Consider the following 9,455-nt stretch of genomic DNA (forward strand, 5'->3'; position numbering starts at 1 on the left):
AAAGCGAGCAGAGGACAATGGACATGGATGCATATGATCTCTTTCCAGAAAGCTTTGCCGGAAAAAAACATAATTAGTTAAGCTATTCGAACTGACGCATATAGGCTAGTTAACATCAGATGGCATAGGCTAGGCCTATACAATGTTTTCAATATATAATTTTACATAGGCTACAGCTTTTAGGCCATTGATTTCATGAAAACATATGCTAATGATATTGATGAGCTGGCCCATCTTCTGTGCTCTCTCTGTACGTGTGAGCTGTTCCTCCCAGCAGATGCACAAGGATTATGGAAACAGATTCAGATTCATGGTAAACCATGCTCAATGTTTGTTATATTTATCTAAAATATGACATTCTATAACAAACATGGCAACAAATATATCAAATATATTACACCAACAAATATCATATATCACATCACATCAAATTGACATGAGTTTATATAGTGCCTGAAATGTCCAATGAGCATTCAGTAAGGGATGATAAATGAAACTAGCTGATGTCCCAATGTTCCAATCTAGATTATCTCACTTATTAAAAACATGGATAGAATTAAGGGGAAATGACATGGCCTGGCCAAGTGACCAAGGGGTAAGAATCCTGGAACCAAAAGGAGAGTCCGGCAAGAATGACACTTAAAGATGTTATTTGTAGTGCTGTCAAACGATTAAAATTTCTAATTCACGATTAATCGCTGAATTCCTATAGTTAATCACGATTAATCACATATTTTATCATATGGTTAAAATTCTGCATTTCTGAACTTTCCAGGAGTCCATATTAACAATAAAGCAATTATTGTGTATCTTGATTGGGATTCAAATGAAAGCAAAGCAAGTTACTTTATTAACTGAACTTTAAGACGTAGGTCTATTTGATTATTTCAAATCAAATTTCAAAAGATGTACAGCAGACCTGATGCAACATATTCTTCAGAAATGTAGCTGATATAAACGGAAATAAATGCTACCGCAGAAGTGCGTGCACAAAATGTAGGCCTACACACATTATAAAGGGCATAACAAACAGAAAATATTATATTCATACTATATTCATTATCTTTGAGTTCAGTTGAAAATAAGGAACTTTTCAACATGAGTGCATTGCCATTTTATAGGCCGGCCATTTATAGGTTTTTAACAGGCAAACACTGGATGAACAATGGATTTTATGGAGCAGCGTCGACCAAATATAACTGAATCGTGATTTACACGGCGCCAAAGTGCGATGCTGGTGTGCGGAGTTGTATTGAAAAGAATGTAATCTAATGTAAATGAATGTCGAAAGCAGAGTGCATCGCAAATAGTAGCAGCTAAAGAGGAATGTTGATAACAGAACAAGTGACGGTGAAAGAATCTTTGGCGGCGCACATTTAATGCGTCAGCCTAGGCTACTTTGGCCGGCTCGTAAGCCCAAACAAGAGCTTTTAATCAAGAAAAGATACAAGATACATTTAATCTGAATCACGCCCCATTTTAGAGGAAAACAAGTTAACATTATATCATTGATAGACATCTATTTTTAATTCACAGGACATTCAATCATTTTACTAACACGGCAGTTATGAAGAATTATGTTTATGTAACTTACTCATGTCGAAACTATGTACATTACCAACCTAATTCGTTTGCAATACCCCATGTTGAGAACAAATTTAGCATGTACACTTACCATAATATCCCATGCAAAACGGTTAGCTTGCTAGCTAGCTAACTGTGGAACTCAGTATAACATAGCTTTTAGAAGTAGGCTAAGTAGGCTGCAGGCAGGTAGCTGGTGGATACATAACTGGCATGCGTAAGGTAATGGTAAGGTAAAAGCAACGACCGAAATGCAGTGTTGAAATGCAGTGTATGAAACGTATTAAATATGCAAACACAGATTCGGTATAAACACTGCGACAGCATGTGAAAAAACTACAAAGTTTGTTTAACCAAAAAGAATGTTAATCTCGCGTTAAAAAAATTGACGCCGTTAAAATAGGTTTACGTTAACGCCGTTAATAACGCGTTTAACTGACAGCACTAGTTATTTGCAAATGCAACAGGCTACAAATCATCAGGGGGGTATTTCAAGTATGTGGTTTAGTAGCAAACCTGGGTATGTTAACTCAGAGTAAGTGGTAAACCACCTATACAACAAGAGCCCTATGGCATTGTTTTGTAGGAGGATGAAGCCATACAGCTCTTCTATTAGAAGGTTTACCTCTTACTCTGACTGAGTTAACTTATCCAGGTTTGTCACTAAACCACACACTTGGAATAACCCCCAAACTGTGAAGCAGTTTACAAAACAATGTATCCACTCCATCAGGACAGACCGAGTTTGTAAACAATGTTCCAAAAACACGAAATCATAGTGAAAATACAAAGGGCAAGGGCAGCCGTGGCCTACTGGTTAGCACTTCAGACTTGTAACCGGAGGGTTGCTGGTTCAAACCCTGACCAGTAGGAATGGCTGAAGTGCCCTTGAGCAAGGCACCTAACCCCTCACTGCTCCCCGCGCGCTGCTGTAGCAGGCAGCTCACTGCGTCGGGATTAGTGTGTGTTTCACTAATTCCAGATTGGGATAAATGCAGAGACCAAATTTCCCTCATGGGATCAAAAGAGTAAATAAACTATATAGTACAGTAGCTCAAGACTTCTTAGACTGGCTCATAGTATCAGGACGCATAAAAAGAATTCTAATAAAAAAATCTCATCTCATGTAACAGAAGTCAATCTCTGCAGCCTTCTCATGCAGTTTTTATGTTAAGCAAATTTAAACAGGAACTGAGTTATTCTTAGAGATTTGGCATGGCATCAGTCATGGTTTATATGCACAGGGAAAATACCCTACCAAAGTAAGAGCTCAAATAGTTCTAGGAGCTTGTAGATTTTTCTTTTTTTTGTGGAAGGGTACTAACCAGTATGGCAACAACTGTACATCACCTTTGTCAGTAACCTTTGCCAGATCAGCTGTTCTTACCATCATTTATCTTATGTCAATGCAATTGTCAGGCTCCAATTTGTCAGAACCAGAGCATGACACCCATTGAGTACAACATTCATGGACTCTGCTTACAACCAATTTAAGTCAATTTCTGTGATTTGATGGAATGCGATCAAATGGTCGTACATGTTGGTAAGTTTGGCTCCTCCCAGTAGCATTGAGGGCCGCATGCAGAGGCCTCATCTGGGACCTGATGGCTTTACAAGTGCAGTTATCCACCACAAAGGGGAGGTGTTCACATACTACTGAAGGGACAAGTTTGAAGTTCTAGTTGGGAATAGGAAATGTGATGGATTCACGTATCAGGGTCCTTTTGTCTTTTGTATAATTTTGCCACAAATGTTTATGACATATACCAAAGGTGAATTATAATCTGAATAACCATTTTCTGCATAATGCAAAACTATATTCTAGTTCCTCTGCTGACTGATAGAATTACAGGTGGATATGAAATATGCATATGAAATTACATGATTATTTATTTATTCAATACATTTTGACCCTAGATAATTGTGTGTAATTTCTCAACCTAAGCTATGCCTACTCTGACATCTACATTACATCTTCAAAGATTTCCCTGATTCTTAAGATGTTCTGAAATGAGCATATACATTATTCTGTTAAATTCCATTAAATCTATGACTATTATCTATGATTGTTTATTATTATTATTATTATTATTATTATTATTATTTAAATAATTTTAAATGTTATTATTTAAATTATGTATTTAGACTATATGATGTTACTTTAAACATTAAATATATTTTACAAAAATAATATTATTCATTGTCATGGTAAATCACTTTGTACAAAAGTGTCTAAGAAATCAATATAAACATAACATAGACATGTACAGACAGAAATAATATGAATGTTAAGTCACTTTGGCTCCTTGTTAATCCCGTGACTGGATGAGAGGAGGGCACCCTCTCCTGGAACCACTGTCCCCATGAGTCCATGCCCTCGCCAAATATAACTGGCTTTTCAAGAAGACTGTAAAATAGTCACATGTTGTAAAGGAGACGTCACATTACCCATAATGGGTTGCCGAAACGGTTCTCCTAATTTGTGCGTCTGGTGCTCCTAACTATTACAAAAATTTGACTTCAAAGTAGAATAGATGAATCATGCCTATGTCCTCCAGCACTACATAATTCCTTACTTGATATTATACCATATAACTTTTGATGGGGTTAATAGAATTTAAAATAGACAAAAATGAACTAACATTCATAAATTGACATTTGTATGTCAATTCTTCAAAATCGCATTTAACATTATCACAAATGTTAACAAAGCATCTTAAAGTACAGTTGACATTGTTGGACAGGGAAAAAGGTAGAGGGGGAGCTACTGTTACACATGGAGATAGAGGGAAAGGCATGAGACTGACAGGAAGGGAGAGAGAGAGAGAAAGAGAGAGAGAGAGAGAAAATGTATTGGCTGGATCTGAAGAATGGCAATGGATGACTGGTATAAAAGGTGAAGTTTGGGAGCAAATCAACAAATCGTCCTCTAGGACTTTGAAGAGACACACATTTGATCAAGGAAATCAGCATCATTTTTTGCAGGTAGGCAAATAATAGGAAACCTCTGTCTTTTAAATCAAACTGAATTAAATTATTTATACGTTTATAGAGTTTATGGTGCGGGTGTGCGGGGATGAATTCTAGTGTGACATTTTTAATCGTCAAAGACAAAATATATGACGCATGATATTATTATAACAAGCAAAATGCCTAAAAGCCTTAATCATTCGATTTTCTCTCCACAAAAAATGAAAATAACTCTAACTGCTAACATTGAACAGCAGCCTGCAGCTGGCATACATTATGAGGATGTGCCTTTTTAGCTGAATTAAAATGGGAGTTTTGTAATTCCCAAAACTTTACAGAAGTTCAGTAAAACTGATAGTATTTCAGTGAAAACGGAAGCCTTCTTCCTCTCCTTCAGATAAAAGATGACCTTCAGAGATATGTTTGTTTTTGTTTAGGCTACTTTTTGTTTGCTTCAATACTGAAACTCAGAGCACAAACAGAGCACATTATTGTATAACACTGTTCTGTACAGATTTCCAAACTACAAAGCTATCAGCTCAATCGGTAGTCTGAAAGAAGTCATAAAATGCATAATTGCCATTAAAAATGTAGATTTCAGTTAAATGAAGAGTATTATTTGTTGGACAAAGAGCACTACTTTCCTTCTGTCAATCATTTCATTTCCTATCTGTAATTAATAGACAGATAGCGCTAAGCCCAGAAGAGCAATGCAGTGGCACTTGGTGTCCTCAGATGCCCTCTGCCTGGTGCCGCCTCCCTCTCTCACTCTAATCTCCTGACCAGGGCCACCTGCTCCACTGACTTTCCTCTTCTCTGTTAACATGCTTTTGAGTGGGTATTTGGTGGCCATCCATCTTTTCCCAGAGGACTTTTCTCCCTGAACTCTGCATGTGGTGCCAGGAGCATCACAACAGTGCCACTGTTACTGAAACTGTAGCTCAGCCTCCGTAACAGATGCTAATGGGTTTGTTTTTCTCCAAGGCATCCTTTGTACTCAATCCTCGAAGGATGCAGAATGACGTTTAACCTAACTGAGAAACATCTTACTTTCCAGATCAGAATGACTTCAATTCTTCCAAATAAATGGCTATTATCCTGTACCTGTGTTAGTCTGAGTGAGCTGCCATCAACTCAAATGGCACTCAGACCTTCTATTGCTGTCATCTTTTTGTTAGCTGATCTGTCAAGGGTCACCTTGAAGACTGAATGAATGAAAGTCACAGATGATTCAGAAACATACGTTTTAAAAAGCATTGTGATAAGTGATAACAAAAGGCAAAGCTGACAGAAATGAGAAGAAATGGCCTAACACAACCATATTTGACATTACTTTGTAGAACATGGCTGACTATGACCTGGTTCTGAAGTGCTGGGGTCCAGTGGAGGCTGACTACACTGCACATGGAGGAGAGGTCCTCTCACGGTATAGAGACAATAACATCTCTAAACGTCATCAGAACATACACACACACACACACATATGGTATAGAGACAATAACATCTCTAAACATCATCAGAACATACACACACACACACACATATGGTATAGAGACAATAACATCTCTAAACATCATCAGAACAGCTCTTGAACTGAAAAAACCTCCCAATTCAATTTTATTGTGAAAGTGTGTTTTAGGGGACCATGACTTAGTTGCACATTCAGTAGAGAAAAAAAACATATTATATACAACATATTATAACCAATATACTGCAACTGACACCCCTCTCTATCAGTGTCACCGTGTCAGTCATATTGTCATTCCTTATCTGCAGCTTATTCAAGGAGCATCCTGATACCCAGAGGCTTTTTCCTAAATTTGTTGGCATTGCTGCGGGTGATCTGGCCGGCAATGCAGCTGTTGCTGCTCATGGCGCCACTGTGTTGAAGAAACTAGGAGATCTACTGAAAGCCAAAGGTTCCCATGCTGACATCCTCAAACCTCTGGCCACCACACATGCTAATAACCACAAAATTCCTCTGAATAACTTCAAGGTAAGAAAGCCACTGCACTCCCTCTTCATTCACAGAAGGTAGATTTAATGTAGCCTAATATATTTATTTCATCCAAAACATCTGTCATACAAATAAAAATGTAATATCTGCTTGTAATGTAAGTTTAACTGTAAATTCCATAAAGTGTGTGTGTGTGTGTGTGTGTGTGTGTGTGTGTGTCTCTGAGTGTCCCTCTGACTCTCCTCTTTGCATCCTTAAAGCTGATCACTGAGGTGATAGCCAAAGTGATGTGTGAAAAGGCTGGTCTGGACGCTGTTGGTCAAGACGCACTGAGGAAAGTCATGGGTGTTGTCATCAATGACATTGACGCCTTCTACAAAGAGCTGGGCTACGCTGGATGAAACCACCAAGCAAACACCCAGTGCCCCTGAGACGGAAAGCGGTGTGACTGGGGTTAATACATCTGATTGTAAAACAGCATACTTTCTCATTGCAATGAAGTCAAATCTTAGATAAAACTGGTAATCATAAACACACATAGTACTAACAACTTTTGTCGCTTTGGAGAAAAGTGTCTGCTAAGTAAACATAAACATAAACATAAACACAAACATAAATTCTGTATCAAAGTGATTTGGAGGTAGACAAAACTTAAACACAACTACTGATATTAAGTGCATCACTTTTAACATCAATATTCTGTCTATTCAGATGTTATACTACTATTTGTAATCTAACAGTAGAGTTGACAAGTCTGAATATGTTGTGCTTATACTGTTTCCAAATAAACCTTTAATCAGCAACTATGAAGAAATGTCTCTGTTTTCATTTATAGCTACCATGAGTTATCTTCTCAAACTTCTCTCTTCTAAAGAATTATAAAATAGTGTTTTTGAAAAAAAAAAAAAAAACATGCAACTATATAACTGTAGAGTACATTTCATTTTGTAATGCTTGTATGAAAGTCTATGCTAGAAAATGCATAAAATAATATTTAAAGGCTAAATAAGCTACAGTGTCCTTGCCTTACCTTGATAAACTACAGTGTATTGTGGATACACTCAAACTATTATTTATATACACATAACCATCAGTAACCTGGAGACATTTTCTCTGTATTAAAGACCCCTTATTCCTAATGAACTCTTTATGAACCAGACACTTCCATGACCCTAGCCTGTACCCATATAAAAACAGTTGTCCGATGATTCAATCTGGAATGGGTGACAGGGTGGCTGCAACAATGCATTCTTATTTGGAGTCAATTGGCAGAACTAACACATGAATAGAATAATTTCTCCACTTTGACACTTGGCTGCCACCAAGGTGCAAACAGCCAACTGCATGTAAGATTCTCACAATAATTGTATACAAATAAAATCTGTGAAAATAATTCCATATTTACACACTGTTGTGTGCACCTCATCCTTTGGGGTACGGTACGTGCTGGATGGCTTATAGGCCCAGTCATCTGAGGTGACATGAGGAGAATAGAGAGGCTGAGGAGATCCTTTTACCCTGATCTCAATTGCCCTTTGAGAACTGTTTTATCTCTGGCAGACACTCCTGCTGGCCAGTGGCTGGCCCTCTCTCACATTCTCTCTCTCTGTAGTGAAGCAGGGGGTTATTCTGGTCCGTCAGCACCTCTGACCTCACTTGGATGGAAGTCCTGCTTCTGTGACAGCAAGTTCAACTATCGGTCAGTCCGGGGTCCTTCCACACCCATCCAAGGGAACAGATGCTAATGTCATAGAATAAAGAAAGGGAAATCATCTGGGGGATTTGTGTAAAGAATAAACTATCCTTTTTCATGTCTAACAGTTCATAATTCTTTCTCTTTAGCCAAGGCCATTTCTACATTTGAAAGAGTTGTTCACCCAGAGCATGATACCTGGATTTACATTCAGATAGGTGTTATTACTTCTTTCTGTAGTGGCTGATGTCCTCAAACCTACTCTTCACACTTCCTCTGGACATGGCGGACTCTTTCCGCCCTTATCAGAGTGGACGTGACTCCACACAGCTCTCCCTTGTGCCCTGCCTTTTGGGCTCACCTCCAGTTACCTCTGTCCCACTTCTAACTGCAGGAGGAATATCTGACAAAAAAACAGATCATGTACTGTACGATCAAATTGATCTGTCTACATGTATATAATGTATTTTAAGTTATGATATAGAAACTTGGCATTTTTCAAATGTCTGTTACGAGCAATATTTGACAACACAAACTGTAGCCGCCTTTGTCTAATAATAGAACATCTCTGAGTGCAGACGTGTAAGCAGACACTATGCTTCCCTCTCCATCTCTCCTCCTGTTCAGCCACATGTCCTTACATCTCAGAAGGATTTTTGAATTACTGTATTTTTCCATGTCTGTCTCTATGCTTCTGTGCCATTTGTGTCTACTCTCCACAATCCATTAGTTCCACACTCTTGCTAAATATTTCAACCATGTGCATAATCCACAGCATAACTTTCACTATTCTAAAGTCGTATGCATATAAAACATGGCAACAATACCTAAAAGTAATCTCAATCAGTCACAATGACCTCAGGATGGGTGTAAAAAGTATGTTAAGTATAAAGTATGAAGGTCAAATGACCATGGCAACTTGAAAGGCTAATGATTCTGCTCTGCGTGACTGTCTACAGGGGAGGCAAAGTTGTACGTGCTAAAACTGCTTCTCCATGTTTAGTGACAGTACGCACTGCCAAAAGCTTCCTCTCCAGGGGCCTCATTACAGAAACCTCCAAACTCTGAAATCTTTTTTTTATTTTTTATCTAAGTTTAGGAAGGTATTTAGGATATTTGGTTATACAGAAGTATGTTTCCTAACTACATTTAGGAAAAAATCCTTAGGAATCCTAAGTTAGGATGCCACGGACCCTGTCCTAAATTAAAAAGAAACTGCCAAAATTGACTGCAGCAGTCTTATTAAGTCGT

The 9,455-nt window shown here is 38.1% G+C and overlaps 1 protein-coding gene across 1 annotated transcript; it reads left to right on the forward strand.

Moving 5' to 3' along the window:
• The first annotated feature begins 4,462 nt into the window (after positions 1 to 4,462).
• On the forward strand, positions 4,463 to 7,321 carry mb (myoglobin). Its single transcript, XM_048249369.1, has 4 exons — positions 4,463 to 4,569; positions 5,895 to 5,980; positions 6,331 to 6,550; positions 6,772 to 7,321. The coding sequence occupies exons 1-4, from the start codon at positions 4,465 to 4,467 to the stop codon at positions 6,910 to 6,912; spliced, it is 552 nt and encodes a 183-aa protein (XP_048105326.1). The 5' UTR covers positions 4,463 to 4,464; the 3' UTR covers positions 6,913 to 7,321.
• Positions 7,322 to 9,455: the final 2,134 nt, after the last annotated feature.

Source organism: Alosa alosa, chromosome 7 (assembly GCF_017589495.1).
Source record: "Alosa alosa isolate M-15738 ecotype Scorff River chromosome 7, AALO_Geno_1.1, whole genome shotgun sequence".
Taxonomy (NCBI): domain Eukaryota; kingdom Metazoa; phylum Chordata; class Actinopteri; order Clupeiformes; family Clupeidae; genus Alosa; species Alosa alosa.